The sequence below is a fragment of the Nomascus leucogenys genome, chromosome 21, assembly GCF_006542625.1.
Source record: "Nomascus leucogenys isolate Asia chromosome 21, Asia_NLE_v1, whole genome shotgun sequence".
NCBI lineage: Eukaryota > Metazoa > Chordata > Mammalia > Primates > Hylobatidae > Nomascus > Nomascus leucogenys.
The window spans coordinates 565,150-582,466 of NC_044401.1; the positions used below are offsets into that span (position 1 = coordinate 565,150).

Here is a 17,317-nt window from a genome sequence, read left to right on the forward strand (position 1 = left end):
GGACCTAATTCAACTAAAAAGCTCTGTACAGCAAAAGAAATAATCAGCAAACAGACAACCCACAGAGTGAAAGAAAATCTTCACAAACTATCCAGCCAACAAAGGACTAGTATCCAGAATCTACAAGGAACTCAAATAAATTAACAAGAAAAAAAACAAATAATCCCATCAAAAAATGAGCAAAGGACATGAATAGATAATTCTCAAAAAAGATACACAAGAAACCAACAAACAGACAAAAAAACACTCAACATCACTAATTATCAGGGAAATGCAAATTAAAACCATGATGAGATTACACCTTACGCTGCAAGCATGGCTATAATTTAAAAGTTAAAAAAAAATAAATGTTGGCATGGATGTGGTAAAAAGGGAACACTTTTACACTGCTGATAGGAATGTAAATTAGTACAAACACTATGGAAAACAGTATAGATGTTCCTTAAAGAACTACAAGTAAAATCACCATTTGATCTAGCAATCCCACTACTGAGTATCTACCCAAAGGAAAATAAGTCATTATATGAAAAGACGCATGCACACACACGTTTATGGTGGCACAATTCACAATTGCAAAGATATGGAACTAACCTAAGTGTCCATCAACCAACAAGTAGATAAAGAAAAAACGGCATATATATCCCATGGAATGCTACTCAGCCATAAAAAGGAATGACATAATGCCTTTTGCAGGAACTTAGATGGAGCTGGAGGCCATTATTCTAAGTGAAGTAACTCAGGAATGAAAAATCAAATATCATATGTTTTAAGTGAGAGCTAAGCTATGAGGATGCAAAGGCATAAGAGTGATATAATGGACTTTGGAGACTCAGAACAGGGGAGGGATAAAAGACTATATATTGGATATAGTATACAACGCTCAGGTAACAGGTGCACTAAAATATCAGAAATCACCACTAAAGAACTTATCTATGTGTCCAGAAACAATCTGTACCCCCAAAGCTTTTGAAATTTTTTAAAAAAATTAATATGCAGAGTGGCTGAATGGATTTTTAAAAGATCCAACTATATACTGTCTATAAGAAACTCAATTTACCTGTATAGACATGCACAAACTGAAAGGGAAGGGATGAATAAGCTATTACATGCAAATGGAAGCCAACATAGAGCAGGAGTAGCTATACTTATATCACATAAAATAAGCTTTAGTCAAGAATGATTTAAAAAAAGATACAGAAGGTCATTATATGATGATGAAGGGGTTAATACAATAACAGGATATTACAATTATAAATATATATGCACTCAACACCAGAGGACCCAAATATATAAGACAAATATTAACAGACCTAAAGAGAGAGATTGACTGTGACACAATAACAGTAGATAACCACAGCACTCCACTTTCAGCATTAGACAGATCATCTGAACAGAAAATCAACTAAGAAACATCAGAGCTAAACTGCACTCTTGACCAAATGTACCAAACAAGATATTTATAGAACATTCCATCCAATAGCTGCAGAATACACATCTTCCTCAACAGCACAAACAACATTCTCTGGGACAGACCATATGTTATGTCACGAAACAAATCTTAACAAATTTTTAGAAGTCAAAATTATTAAATAACTTTTCTGACCATAATGGGATAAAATTAGAAGTAAGCCACAGAAGGAATATCAGAAACTGTACAAAATCATAATTATTAAGCAACATATTCCTAAACAATGAATGGTTTAATGAAGAAGTTTAAAAGAAAATTGAAAATTTTCTTGAGACAAATTAAAACGGAAACACAACATACTAAAACCTATGAAATACAGTAAAAGCAGTTCCAAGAGGAAAGTTGTGTATAGCAATAAAAAGCCTATATCATAAAAATTAGAAAGACTTCAAATGAATAACCTAACACTGCACCTCAAGAAATGGAAAGTAAGAACAATTCAAACCCAAAATTAGTAGAAGAAAAGAAATAATAAATATTAGAGTATAAAGATATAAAATTGAGACTAAAAAAAAAATATCAACAAAATGAAAATTGATTTTTTGAAAAAATAAACGAAATCGAAAACCTTTAGCTAGAGTAAAAACAAAAGAGAGATCTAAAAAACCCAGCACAGGCTTGCTAGGCCAAGCAGCTTAGCGCTACTCTAGAAAATCACACAACTGAAGATGGCCGAATAGGAACACCTCCAGTCTGCAGCTCCCAGTGTGACTGACACAGAAGACGGGTGATTTCTGCATTTCCAACTGAGGTACCTGCTTAATCTCACTGGGACTGGTTGGACAGTGGGTGCAGCCCACGGAGGGCGAGCTGAAGCAGGGTGGTACGTCGCCTCACCCAGGAAGTGCAAAGCCGGGGGGGGGGGGGGAGATTTCCCTTTCCTAGCCAAGGGAAGCGGTGACAGACTACATGGAAAAATGGGACACTCCCCACCCAAATACTGCACTTTTCCCAAGGTCTTACCAACTGGCAGACAAGGTGACTCTCTCCCGTGCCTGGCTCAGTGGGTCCCCCACCCACTGGGCCTTGCTCACTGCTAGCGCAGCAGTCTGAGGTTGATCTGCGAAGCAGCAGCCTGGCTGGGGGAGAGGTGTCCGCCATTGCTGAATCTTGAGTAGGTAAACAAAGTGACCAGGAAGCTAGAACTGGGCAGAGCCCACTGTAGCTCAACAAGCCCTACTGCCTCTAGAATCCAACTCTGTGGGCAGGGCATAGCTGAACGAAAGGCAGCAGACAACTTCTGCAGACTTAAATGCCCCTGTCTGATAGCTCTGAAGAGAGCAGTGGTTCTCCCAGCATGGTGTTTGAGCTCTGAGAATGAATACACTGCCCCCTCAAGTGGGTCCCTGACCCCTTGTAGCCTAACTGGGAGACAACTCCCAGTAGGGGCCAACAGACACCTCAGATAGGCAGCTGCCCCTCTGGGATGAAACTTCCAGAGGAAGGATCAGGCAGCAATATTTGCTGTTCTGCAATATTTGCTGTTCTGCAATATTTGCTGTTCTGCAATATTTGCTGTTCTGCAGCCTCCGCTGGTGATACCCAGGCAAACAGGGTCTGGAGTGGAATTCCAGCAAACCCCAACAGACCTGCAGCTGAGGGACCTGACTGTTAGAAGGAAAACTAACAAACAGAAAGGAATAGCATCAACATAACAAAAAGGTCATCTACACCAAAACCCCATCTCTAGGTCACCAACATCAAATACCAAAGGTAGATAAAACCACAAAGATGGAGAGAAACCAGAGCAGAAAAGCTGAAAATTATAAAAAGCAAAGAACCACTTCTCCTCCAAAGGATCACAGCTCCTCGCCAGCAACGGAACAAAGCTGGGCAGAGAATGACTTTGACAAGTTGACAGAAGTAGGCTTCAGAAGGTCAGTAATAATAAACTTCTCCAAGCTAAAGGAGGATGTTCGAACCCATTGCAAGGAAGCTAAAAACCTTGACAAAAGATAAGACGAATGGCTAACTAGAAAAACAGTGTATAGAAGACCTTAAATGACCTGATGGAGCTGAAAACCATGGCAGAAGAACTTTGTGATGCATGCACAAGCTTTAATAGCTGATTCGATCAAGTGGAAGAAAGGGTATCAGTGATGGAAGATCAAATTAATGAAATAAAGTGACAGGAGAAGTTTAGAGAAAAAAAAAGAGTGAAAAGAAATGAACAAAGCCTCTAAGAAATATGGGACTATCTGAAGAGACCAATTCTACATTTGATTGGTGTAACTGAAAGTGATGGGGATAATGTAACCAAGTTGGAAAACACTCTTCAGGTTATTATCCAGGAGAATTTCCCCAACCTAGCAAGACAAGCCAACATTCAATTTCAGGAAATAAAGAGAACACCACAAAGATACTCTTCGAGAAGAGCAACCCCGACATAATTGTCAGATTAAACAAGGTTGAAATGAAGGAAAAAATGTTAAGGACAGCCAGAGAGAAAGGTCGACTTACCCACAAAGGGAAGCCCATCAGACTAACAACGGATCTCTTGGCAGAAACCCTACAAGCCAGAAGAGAGTGGGGGCCAATATTCAACATTCTTAGAGGAAAGAATTTTCAATGCAGAATTTCATATCCAGCCAAACTAAGCTTCATAAATGAAGGAAAAACAAAATCCTTTACAGACAAGCAAATGCTCAGAAATTTTGTCACACCAGGCCTGCCTTACAAGAGCTCCTCAAGGAAGCTCTAAACATAGAAAAACGAGTACCAGCCACTGCAAAAAACAGGCCAAATTATAAAGACCATCAATGCTATGAAATAACTGCATCATTAGGAGATACACCTAATGCTAAATGATGAATTAATGGGTGCAGGAAATCAACATGGCACATGGATACATATGTAACAAACCTGCATATTGTGCACATGTACCCTAAAACCTAAAGTATAATAAAAAAAATCAAAAAAAAAAAGAAATAACTGCATCAATTAGCAGGCAAAATAACCAGTGAATATCATGACAGAATAAAATTCACACATAACAATATTAACCTTAAATGTAAATGGGCTAAATGCCCCAATTAAAAGACACAGACTGGCAAATTGGATAAAAAGTCAAGACCCATCAGTGTGCTGTATTCAGGAGACCCATCTCACATGCAAAGACGCACATAGGCTCAAAATAAAGAGAGGGAGGAAGATCTACCGAGCAAATGGAAAACAAAAAAAAAGCAGGGGTTGCAATCCTAGTCTCTGATAAAACAGACTTTAAACCAACAAAGATCAAAAGAAACAAAGAAGGCCATTACATAATGGTAAAGGGATCAATTCAACAAGAAGAGCTAACTATCCTAAATATATATGCACCCAATACAGGAGCACCCAGATTCATAAAGCAAGTCCTTAGAGACATACAAAGAGACTTAGACTCCCACGCAATAATAATGGGAGACTTTAACACCCCACTGTCTCTATTAGACAGATCAATGAGACAGAAAGTTAACAAGGATGTCCAGGACATGAACTCAGCTCTGCAACAAGAAGACCAAATAGACATCTACAGAACTCTCCACCCTAAATCAACAGAATATACATTCTGTTCAGCACCACACTGCACTTATTCCAAAATTGACCACATAATTGGAACTAAAGCACTCCTCAGCAATTGTAAAAGAACAGAAATCACAACAAACAGTCTCTCAGACCACAGTGCAATCAAATTAAAACTCAGGATTAAGAAACTCCCTCAAAACCACACAACTACAAGGAACTGAACAACTTGCTCCTGAATGACTACTGGGTAAATAATGAAATGAAGGCAGATAAAGATGTTCTTTGAAACCAACGAGAACAAAGACACAGCATACCAGAATCTCTAGGACACATTTAAAGCAGTGTGTAGAGGGAAATGTATAGCACTAAAAGCCCACAAGAGAAAGAAAGAAAGATCTAAAATCGACACCCTAACATCACACTTAAAATAACTAGAGAAGCAAGAGCAAACACATTCAAAAGGTAGCAGAAGGCAAGAAATAACTAAGATCAGAGCAGAACTGAAAGAGATACAGACACAAAAAACTCTTCAAAAAATCAATGAATCCAGGAGCTGGTTTTTTGAAAGATCAACAAAATTGATAGACCGCTAGCAAAACTAATAAATAAAAACAGAGAGAAGACTCAAATGATGCAATAAAAAATGATAAAGGGGATATCACCCCCGATCCCACAGAAATACAAACTACCATCAAAGAATACTATAAACACCTCTATGCAAATAAACTAGAAAATCTAGAAGAAATGGATAAATTCCTCGACACATACACCCTCCCAAGACTAAACTGGGAAGAAGTTGAATCCCTGAATAGACAAATAACAGCCTCTGAAATTGCAATAGTTAATAGCCTACCAACCAAAAACAATCCAGGACCAGACGGATTCACAGCCGAATTCTACCAGAGGTACAAGGAGGAGCTGGTACCATTCCTTCTGAAACTATTCCAATCAATACAAAAACAGGAAATCCTCCCAAACTCATTTTACGAGGCCAACATTATTACCCTGATACCAAAGCCTGGCAGAGACACAACAAAAAAAGAGAATTTTAGACCAATATTCCTGATGAACACTGGTGCAAAAATCCTCAATAAAATACTGGCAAACCGAATCCAGCAGCAAATCAAAAAGCTTATCCCCCACAATCAAGTCAGCTTCATCCTGGGGATGCAAGGCTGATTCAACATATGCAAATCAATAAACATAATCCATCACATAAACAGAACCAATGACAAAAACAACCTGATTATCTCAATACATGCAGAAAAGGCCTTTGACAAAATTCAACACCCTTTGATGCTAAAAACTCTCAATAAACTAAGTATTGATGGAACATATCTCAAAATAATAAGAGCTATTTATGACATACCCACAGCCAATATCATACTGAATGGGCAAAAATGGGAAGCATTCCCTTTGAAAACCAGTAGAAGACAGATGCCCTCTCTCACTACTCCTATTCAACATAGTGTTGGAAGCTCTGGCCAGGGCAATCAAACAAGAGAAAGAAATAAAGGGTAATCAATTAGGAAACGAGGAAATCAAATTGTCCCTGTTTGCAGATGACATGATTGTATATACAGAAAACCCCTCGCCTCAACCCAAAATCTCCTTAAGCTCATAAGCAACTTCAGCAAAGTCTCAGGATAGAAAATAAATCTGCAAAAATCAAAAGTATTCCTATACACCATTAACAGACAAACAGAGAGCCAAGTCATGAGTGAACTCCCATTCACAAATGCTACAAAGAGAATAAAATACCTAGGAATCCAACTTACAAGGGATGTGAAGGACCTCTTCAAGAAGAACTACAAACCACTGCTCAATGAAATAAAAGAGGACACAAACAAAATGGAAGAATATTCCATGCTCATGGGTAGGAAGAATCAATATCATGAAAATGGCGATACTGCCCAAGGTAATTTACAGATTCAATGCCATCCCCATCAAGCTATCAATGACTTTCTTGACAGACTTGGAAAAACTATTTAAAGTTCATATGGAACCAAAAAGGGCCCGCATTGCCAAGACAATCCTAAGCAAAATGAACAAAGCTGGAGGCATCATGCTACCTGACTTCAAACTATACTACAAGGCTACAGTAACCAAAACAGCATGGTACTGGTACCAAAACAGACATATAGATCAATGGAACAGCACAGAGGCCTCAGAAATAACACCACACATCTACAATCATCTGATCTTTGACAAACCTGACAAAAACAAGAAATGGGGAAAGGATTCCCTATTTAATAAATGGTGCTGGGAAGACTGGCTAGCCATATGTAGAAAGCTGAAACTGGATCCCTACCTTACACCTTATACAAAAATTAACTCTACATGGATTAAAGACTTAAATGTTAGACTTAAAACCATAAAAACCCTGGAAGAAAACCTAGGCAATACCATTCAGGACATAGGCATGGGCAAGGACTTCATGACTAAAACACCAAAAGCAATGGCAACAAAACCCAAAATTGACAAATGGGATCTAATTAAACTAAAGAGTTTATACGCAGCAAAAGAAACTACCATAAGAGTGAAAAGGAAACCTATACAATGGGAGAAAATTTTTGCAATCTACTCATCTGACAAAGGGCTAATATCCAGAATCTACAAAGAACTCAGACAAATTTACAAGAAAAAATACAAACAACACTATCAACAAGTGGGCAAAGTATATGAACAGACACTTCTCAAAAGAAGATATTTATGCAGCCAAAGGACACATGAAAAAATGCTCACCATCACTGGCCATCAGAGAAATGCAAATCAAAACCACAATGAGATACCATCTCACACCAGTTAGAATGGCGATCATTAAAAAGTCAGGAAACAACAGATGTTGGGGAGGATGTGGAGAAATAGGAACGCTTTTACACTGTTGGTGGGAGTGTAAACTAGTTCAACCATTGTGGAAGAGAGTGTGGCAATTCCTCAAATATCTAGAACTAGAAGTAGCTTTTGACCCAGCAATCCCATTACTAGGTATAGACCCAAAGGATTATAAATCATGCTACTATAAAGACACATGCATACCTATGTTTATTGTGGCACTATTGACAATAGCAAAGACTTGGAACCAACCCAAATGTCCATCAATGATAGACTGGATTAAGAAAATATGGCACATATACACCATGGAATACTATGCAGCCATAAAAAAGGATGAGTTCTTGTCCTTTGCAGGGACATGGATGAAGCTGGAAACATTCTCAGCAAACTATCACAAGGACAGAAAACCAAACACTGCAAGTTCTCACTCATAGATGGGAATTGAACCATGAAACCCCTCAGACGCAAGGAGGGGAACATCACACACTGGGGCCTGGTGGGGGATGGGGGGCTTGGGGAGGGATAGCATTAGGAGAAATACCTAATGTAAATGATGAGTTGATGGGTGCAGCTACCAACATGGTACACGTATACCTATATATCAAACCTGCACGTTGTGCACATGTATTCTAGAACTTAAAGTATAATTTAAAAAAAAAAAAAAACAAAGACCAAGGTAGACCAATTGACCTCAGTGAACAAAGAGATGTATCACAGCAAAAAAAAAAAACTTAATAAAATCAAAAACTAAAAAGGAGATATGATATTTCATACCGCAGAAATACAAAGGCTCATTAGAAACTATTATGAACAATTATGCACCAACAAATTTTAAAACTTCAAAGAAACTGATAAATTTCTAGACATATACAACCTACCAAGAGTGAAATATGAAGAAATAGAAACCCTGAACAGACCAATAACGAGTAATAAGATTTAAGCAGTAATTAAAAAAAAAATGTTTCACCAAAAAAAAACCCAAGACCTGATAGTATTATGGCTGAATTGTTTTTTTTTTAATTATACTTTAAGTTTTAGGGTACATGTGCACAATGTGCAGGTTTGTTACATATGTATACATGTGCCATGTTGGTGTGCTGCACCCATTAACTCATCATTTACATTAGGTATATCACCTAATGCTATCCCTTCCCCCTCCCCCAACCCCACAACAGGCCCCGGGGTGTGATGTTCCCCTTCCTGTGTCCAAGTGTCCTCATTGTTCAATTCCCGCCTATGAGTGAGAACATGCGGTGTTTGGTTTTTTGTCCTTGCGATAGTTTGCTCAGAATGATGGTTTCCAGCTTCATCCATGTCCCTACAAAGGACATGAACTCATCCTTTTTTATGACTGCATAGTATTCCATGGTGTATATGTGCCACGTTTTCTTAATCCAGTCTATCATTGATGGACATTTGGGTTGGTTCCAAGTCTTTGCTATTGTCAATAGTGCCACAATAAACATACATGTGCATGTGTCTTTATAGCAGCATGATTTATAATCCTTTGGGTATATATCCAGTAATGGGATGGCTGGGTCAAATGGTATTTCTAGTTCTAGATCCCTGAGAAATTGCCACGCTGACTTCCACAATGGTTGAACTAGTTTACAGCCCCACCTATAGTGTAAAAGTGTTCCTATTTCTCCACATCCTCTCCAGCACCTGTTGTTTCCTGACTTTTTAATGATCATCATTCTAACTGGTGTGAGATGGTATCTCATTGTGGTTTTGATTTGCATTTCTCTGATGGCCAGTGATGATGAGCATTTTTTCATTTGTCTGTTGGCTGGATAGATGTCTTCTTTTGAGAAGCGTCTGTTCATATTCCTTCACCCACTTTTTGATGGGGTTGTTTGTTTTTTCCTTGTAAATTTGTTCGAGTTCTTTGTAGATTCTGGTTATTAGCCCTTTGTCAGACGAGTAGATTGCAAAAATTTTCTCCCATTCTGTAGGTTGCCTGTTCACTCTGATGGTAATTTCTTTTGCTGTGCAGAAGCTCTTTAGTTTAATTAGATCCCATTTGTCAATTTTGGCTTTTGTTGCCATTGCTTTTGGTGTTTTAGACATGAAGTCCTTGCCCATGCCTATGTCCTGAATGGTATTGCCTAGGTTTTCTTCCGGGGTTTTTATGGTTTTAGGTCTAACATGTAAGTATTTAATCCATCTTGAATTAATTTTTGTATAAGGTGTAAGGAAGGGATCCAGTTTCAACTTTCTACATATGGCTAGTCAGTTTTCCCAGAATCATTTATTAAACAGGGAATCCTTTCCCCATTTCTTGTTTTTGTCAGATTTGTCAAAGATCAGATAGTTGTAGATGTGTAGCATTATTTCTGAGGGCTCTGTTCTGTTCCATTGGTCTATATGTCTGTTTTGGTACCAGTATCATGCTGTTTTGGTTACTGTACCCTTGTAGTATAGTTTTAAGTTAGGTACCATGATGCCTCCAGCTTTGCTCTTTTGGCTTAGGATTGACTTGGCGATGCGGGCTCTTTTTTGGTTCCATATGAACTTTAACATAGTTTTTTCCAATTCTGTAAAGAAAGTCATTGGTAGCTTGATGGGGATGGCATTGAATCTATAAATTACCTTGGGCAGTATGGCCATTTTCACAATATTGATTCTTCCTGTCCATGAGCGTGGAATGTTCTTCCATTTGTTTGTATCCTCTTTTATTTCGTTGGGCAGTGGTTTGTAGTTCTCCTTGAAGAGGTCCTTCACATCCCTTGTAAGTTGGATTCCTAGGTATTTTATTCTCTTTGAAGCAATTGTGAATGGGAGTTCACTCATGATTTGGATCTCTGTTTGTCTGTGATTGGTGTATAAGAATGCTTGTGATTTTTGCACATTGATTTTGTATCCTGAAGTTGCTTATCAGCTTAAGGAGATTTGGGGCTGAGATGATGGGATTTTCTAGATATACAATCATATCATGTGCAAACAGGGAAAGTTTGACTTCCTCTTTTCCTAATTGAATGCCCTTTATTTCCTTCTCCTGCCTGATTGCCCTGGCCAGAACTTCCAACACTATGTTGAATAGGAGTGGTGAGAGAGGGCATCCCTGTCTTGTGCCAGTTTTCAAAGGGAATGTTTCCAGTTTCTACCCATTCAGTATGATATTGGCTGTGGGTTTGTCGTAGATAGCTCTTATTATTTTGAGATATGTCCCTTCAATACCTAATTTATTGAGAGTTTTTAGCATGAAGCGTTGTTGAATTTTGTGAAAGGCCTTTCCTGCATCTATTGAGATAATCATGTGGTTTTTGTCTTTGGTTCTGTTTATATGCTGGATTACATTTACTGATTTGCGTATGTTGAACCAGCCTTGCATCCCAGGGATGAAGCCCACTTGATCATGGTGGATAAGCTTTTTGAAGTGTTGCTGGATTCGGTTTGCCAGTATTTTATTGAGGGATTTTTTTTTTTTTTTTTTTTTTTTTTTTTTTTTTTTTTTTTTTGGCTTATAAACAACAGAAATTTATTTCTCACAGTTCTGGAGGCTGAAAAGTCCTAGATCAAGGCATGGGCAGATTTGGTGTCTGGTGAGGGCTTGCTTCCTGGTTTATAGCAGGGATCATCTTGCTGCATCCTCACATGGTGGAAGCAGCAAGGGATCACTGTGGGGCCTCTTTTATAAGGACATTAATCCCATTCATGAGGGAACTGCCCTCGTGACCTAATCACCTCCCAAATATCCCACTTTCTTTTTTTTTTTTTTTTTTTTTTAATTATACTTTAGGGTTTTAGGGTACATGTACACAATGTGCAGGTTTGTTACATATGTATCCATGTGCCACGTTGATTTCCTGCACCCATTAACTCGTCATTTAGCATTAGGTGTATCTCCTAATGCTGTCCCTCCCCCCTCCCCCCACCCCACAACAGTCCCCGGAGTGTGATGTTCCCCTTCCTGTGTCCATGAGTTCTCATTGTTCAATTCCCACCTATGAGTGAGAACATGCGGTGTTTGGTTTTTTGTCCTTGTGATAGTTTACTGAGAATGATGTTTTCCAGTTTCATCCATGTCCCTACAAAGGACACGAACTCATCATTTTTTATGGCTGCATAGTATTCCATGGTGTATATGTGCCACATTTTCTTAATCCAGTCTATTGTTGTTGGACATTTGGGTTGGTTCCAACTCTTTGCTATTCTGAATAGTGCCGCAATAAACATACGTGTGCATGTGTCTTTATAGCAGCATGATTTATAGTCCTTTGGGTATATACCCAGTAATGGGATGGCTGGGTCAAATGGTATTTCTAGTTCTAGATCCCTGAGGAATCGCCACACTGACTTCCACAATGGTTGAACTAGTTTACAGTCCCACCAACAGTGTAAAAGTGTTCCTATTTCTCCACATCCTCTCCAGCACCTGTTGTTTCCTGATTTTTTAATGATGGCCATTCTAACTGGTGTGAGATGGTATCTCACTGTGGTTTTGATTTGCATTTCTCTGATGGCCAGTGATGATGAGCATTTCTTCATGTGTTTTTTGGCTGCATAAATGTCTTCTTTTGAGAAGTGTCTGTTCATGTCCTTTGCCCACTTTTTGATGGGGTTGTTTGTTTTTTTCTTGTAAATTTGTTTGAGTTCATTGTAGATTCTGGATATTAGCCCTTTGTCAGATGAGTAGGTTGCAAAAATTTTCTCCCATTCTGTAGGTTGCCTGTTCACTCTGATCGTAGTTTCTTTTGCTGTGCAGAAGCTCTTTAGTTTAATGAGATCCCATTTGTCAATTTTGCCTTTTGTTGCCATTGCTTTTGGTGTTTTAGACATGAAGTCCTTGCCCATGCCTATGTCCTGAATGGTATTGCCTAGGTTTTCTTGTAGGATTTTAATGGTTTTAGGTCTAACATATAAGTCTTTAATCCATCTTGAATTAATTTTTGTATAAGGTGTAAGGAAGGGATCCAGTTTCAGCTTTCTACATATGGCTAGCCAGTTTTCCCAGCATTTATTGAGGATTTTTGCATCAATGTTCATCGGGGATATTGGTCTGAAATTCTCTCTTTTTGTTGTGTCTCTGCCAGGCTTTGGTATCAGGATGATGCTGGCCTCATAAAATGAGTTAGGGAGGATTCCTTCTTTTTCTATTGATTGGAATAGTTTCAGAAGGAATGGTACCAGCTCCTCCTTGTACCTCTGGTAGAATTCGGCTGTGAATCCGTCTGGTCCTGGACTTTTTTTGGTTGGTAAGCTATTAATTATTGCCTCAATTTCAGAGCCTGTTATTGGTCTATTCAGAGATTCAACTTCTTCCTGGTTTAGTCTTGGGAGGGTGTATGTGTCGAGGAATTTATCCATTTCTTCTAGATTTTCTAGTTTATTTGCATAGAGGTGTTTATAGTATTCTCTGATGGTAGTTTGTATTTCTGTGGGATCGGGGCTGATATCCCCTTTATCATTTTTTATTGCATCTATTTGATTCTTCTCTCTTTTCTTCTTTATTAGTCTTGCTAGCAGTCTATCAATTTTGTTGATCTTTTCAAAAAACCAGCTCCTGGATTCATTGATTTTTTGAAAGGTTTTTTTGTGTCTCTATCTCCTTCAATTCTGCTCTGATCTTAGTTATTTCTTGCCTTCTGCTAGCTTTTGAATGTGTTTGCTCTTGCTTCTCTAGTTCTTTTAATTGTGATGTTAGGGTGTCAATTTTAGATCTTTCCTGCTTTCTCTTGTGGGCATTTAGTGCTATACATTTCCCTCTACACACTGCTTTAAATGTGTCCCAGATATTCTGGTATGTTGTATCTTTGTTCTCGTTGGTTTCAAAGAACATCTTTATTTCTGCCTTCATTTCGTTATGTGCCCAATAGTCATTCAGAATTCTACCAAACATTTAAAGAACTAATACCACTTCTCACACTCTTAAGAAAAAAACTGAGAAGTGGGGAATACTTTCAACCTCATTCTATGAGGCCAGCATTATCCTAATACCAAAACCAACAAAGACAGAACAAAAAAGAACACTACAAGCCAATATCCTTGATAAACCTAGATGCAAAAATCCTCAACAAAATCGTCACAAATCAATTTCAACAAGACAACATATTTTTTAAAAATCATTTATCATTATCAAGTGGGAATCATCTCAGGAATTCATGAATGGTTCAACACATGCAAATCAATAAACGTCATATATCACAGTAACATAATCAAGAACAAAAACTATCTGATCATTTCAATAAGTGCTGAAAAATCATCTAATTTCAAATTTCACACTACCTGGTTTCCAATATACAAAGCTACCGTAAATAAAAACAGTGTAGTAGTCACATAGAAACATACCTATAGATCAGTGGAGTAGAATAGAGAGCCCACAAACAAACCCTAACATGTATGATCAAATAATTTTTGACAAGGGTGCCAGTACCACTCAATGGAGAAGATAGTCTTGTCAACAAATGGTGCTGTGAAAATGGGATATCCACATGCCAAATAGTGAGATTAGACCCTTTTACTATATACAAAAATTCATTCAAAAATGGGTAAAAGGCCCAAATGTAAAACCTAAAACTATAAAACTCTTAGAAGAAAACAGGGTAAAAGCTTCATTCCATTGGATCTGGTAAAGATTTCTTACATATGACACCAAAGCACAGGCAACAAAAGAAAAAAATAGCCAACTTGAACTTCGTTAAAATTTAAAATATTTGCATCAAAGGGTAATTACTATTGGTGAAAATGTAAACTAGTATAGCTGCTATGGGAAAAAGAATGACAGTTCCTCAAAAAATTAAAAATACAATTATCATATGATCCAGCCATTCTTCTTCTGGATATATACCCAAAAGAACTAAAAGCAAGGTTTCAAAGAGATATTTGTACACCCATGTTCATAGCAATATTATTCATAATAGCTAAAACATGGGAAAAACAAGTGTCCATAAATTAATGAACAGATATCAAAATGTGATATATACATACAATGAAATATTATTTAGTCTTAAAAAGAAGGAAGTTCTCACATATGCTACAACATGGATAAACGTTGAGGACATTATGCTGAATGAAATAAGCCAGTCACAAAAAAGAATACTGTATGCTTTCACTTATGTAAGTTACCTAGAGTAGCAAAAACTATAGAAACAGAAAGCAGAATGGTGGTTTCCAGGGGCTACAGGAAGAGGGATATGGAGAGTTATAATTCAACGGGTGTAGAGTTACAGTTTTACAAAGTGAAAGATTTACAGAAAATTACGGTGATGATGGTTGCATAATATTATAAATTTATTTAATAACACTGAATGGTACACTAAAAAAATTAAAACTAAAATATCTAATTACCACATGACCCTTCAGTTGTACTCCTGGGCATTTACACCAGAGAAACAAAAACTTAGGTTCACACATATACGTACACAGATGATCATAATTGTTTAGTAAGAATAGCCAAAAACCGGAAACAAGTCAAATTTCTTTGAACAGGTGAATGGCTACACTGCGGTACATCTATACCACGGAATATTATCCAATTCAGTATAAAGGAATAAACTACTGATATAAGCAACAATATGAATGAATCTTCAGCGAGTTATACTGAGTGAAAATGGCCAATCACCAAAAATTATAAACTGTATGATTCCATTTATATAACATTTTTGAAGTGGCAAAATTATTGAAATGAAAAACAAATTAGTGGTTGTTAGGGGTCAAGGATGGGATTGGAGGGACAAAGTGTGACTATAAAAGAGTAATATGAAGAATCCTTGTGGTGATAGAAATGTTTTGTATCTTGATTGTATAATGTCAATACCCTGGTTGTGATATTACACTATAGATTTCTAAGATATTACAATTGGAGCAAAGTAGGTGAAAGAACATGGATATCTCTGTATTATTTCCTATAACTACATGTGCATCTGCAATTATCTCAAAATAAAAAGTTAAATTTTAAAAAACAGGATGACACTAAAGTAGAATTTGGGAGGAAATTTATAGTACTATAGGCACATATTAGAAAAGAAGAAAGTTCTCAAATTAATTACCTGTTTCCACTTTAAAAACTAGAGAAAGAAGATCCAGTTAAACCAAGGTAAGCAAAAGCAAAGAAATTTAAACGATCAAAGCAGAATTCAATGAAATCGAATATAGAAACACAATAAAGAAGAGCAATGCACCCAAAAGTTGATTCTTTGTGAGAATCATGAGAATCAATACAATTGATAAACTTCTAGGCAGATGGATAAGGAAAAAAGAGAAGATACAAATTACAAATAACAGGAGTTAAAGAAGAGACATCAATACTGATCTCAAAGACATTAAAAATATGCCAATAAATTTGAAAGTGTAGATTTTTCACAATAGTTACTCATTTCTTAAAAAATAATAAACTTTATTTGGTCGTAAATATTTATCTTACCTGCATATTTACAGAAATGTAATTGGCATTAATGTGGCAAATAATGAACCAAAAATTAAGGATACATTCGTATAGCACCTGTTCTCGTCCCAATAGCCAAGATTTTCTGAACTGGGTCAAAGGCTAATGCTGTGGGCTGATGAGGAAAACCATGCCGAACTGTCTGAAAGAGAGCAAATAATACAAATAAGTCTCCAGGGAAATAAAAATTACAATCACAAGATACCATTATATAGCTACCAGAATGTCTAAAATTAGTTTAAAGGAAAAAAAAATGCTACCACCAAATATTAAGACAGATATGGTGTAACCTAAACTCATACATTGTTGATGGGAGTGTAAAATGATACAAACACTTTTTAAAAATATCTTGCAGTTTCTTATAAAACTAAATATACATCTGTCTTACAATCTAGCAATCCCACTCCGATGTACATACTCAGGAAAATTAAAAGCATATGTTCATAAAATGATTTGTATAAGTAAGACCCTACCAGCTGTATTCAAAATAGTAAAAATCTGGAAACAGCCCAGGTGTCCAACAAGAGAATCAAAAAACAAACTGTGATAGGATATAATCATACAATGGAATACTACTCAACAATTAAAAGACACAAACTACTGATAGATGCAACAATACAAATGATTCTCAAAAACACTATGCTAAGAAGCCATACAAAAAAAAGTTTATAAAATCAGAACAGTAGTTGTCTTGAAGAGTTATTGAATGGGAAAGAATACGAAGAAACTTTTCTGAGTAAAGATGTAATATTCTGTATTTTCATAGCAGTTTGGATTACACAAGCATATACATTAGTTAAAACTCATAAAATGGAACAATAAAATTTGTGATTTCTCTGCATGTAAATTATACCTCAAAAAATGTTGAGAAACTATTAGAAACAAATATTAAAATCTATTTAACGTTATGTATACTGAGGTGTTAAAGGGTAAAGTATACTGACATGTGCAACTTGAAAATGCATCCACAAAATAATATAGATAGATGAGTGGACAGATAAATGGATAGATACATGATAAGCAAATGATAACTGTCAAATATTAGTGGTAAGAATACACATATGAGTGAGTGTTCACAATATAATTCTTTCAACTTTTCCTTCTGTTCCTGCCTTATACATCTA

General features: G+C 36.9%; 1 protein-coding gene across 3 annotated transcripts in view; it reads right to left on the bottom strand.

Moving 5' to 3' along the window:
- STXBP5L (syntaxin binding protein 5 like) overlaps nt 1–17,317 on the bottom strand; it is a 509,439-nt gene that overhangs the window by 445,954 nt on the left and 46,168 nt on the right. For all 3 annotated transcript variants that reach the window (XM_012501087.2, XM_030802184.1, XM_030802185.1), the window contains exon 3: nt 16,238–16,335. In XM_012501087.2, coding sequence (XP_012356541.1) covers nt 16,238–16,335 — 98 coding nt within the window. The remainder of the gene's footprint in view (nt 1–16,237; nt 16,336–17,317) is intronic.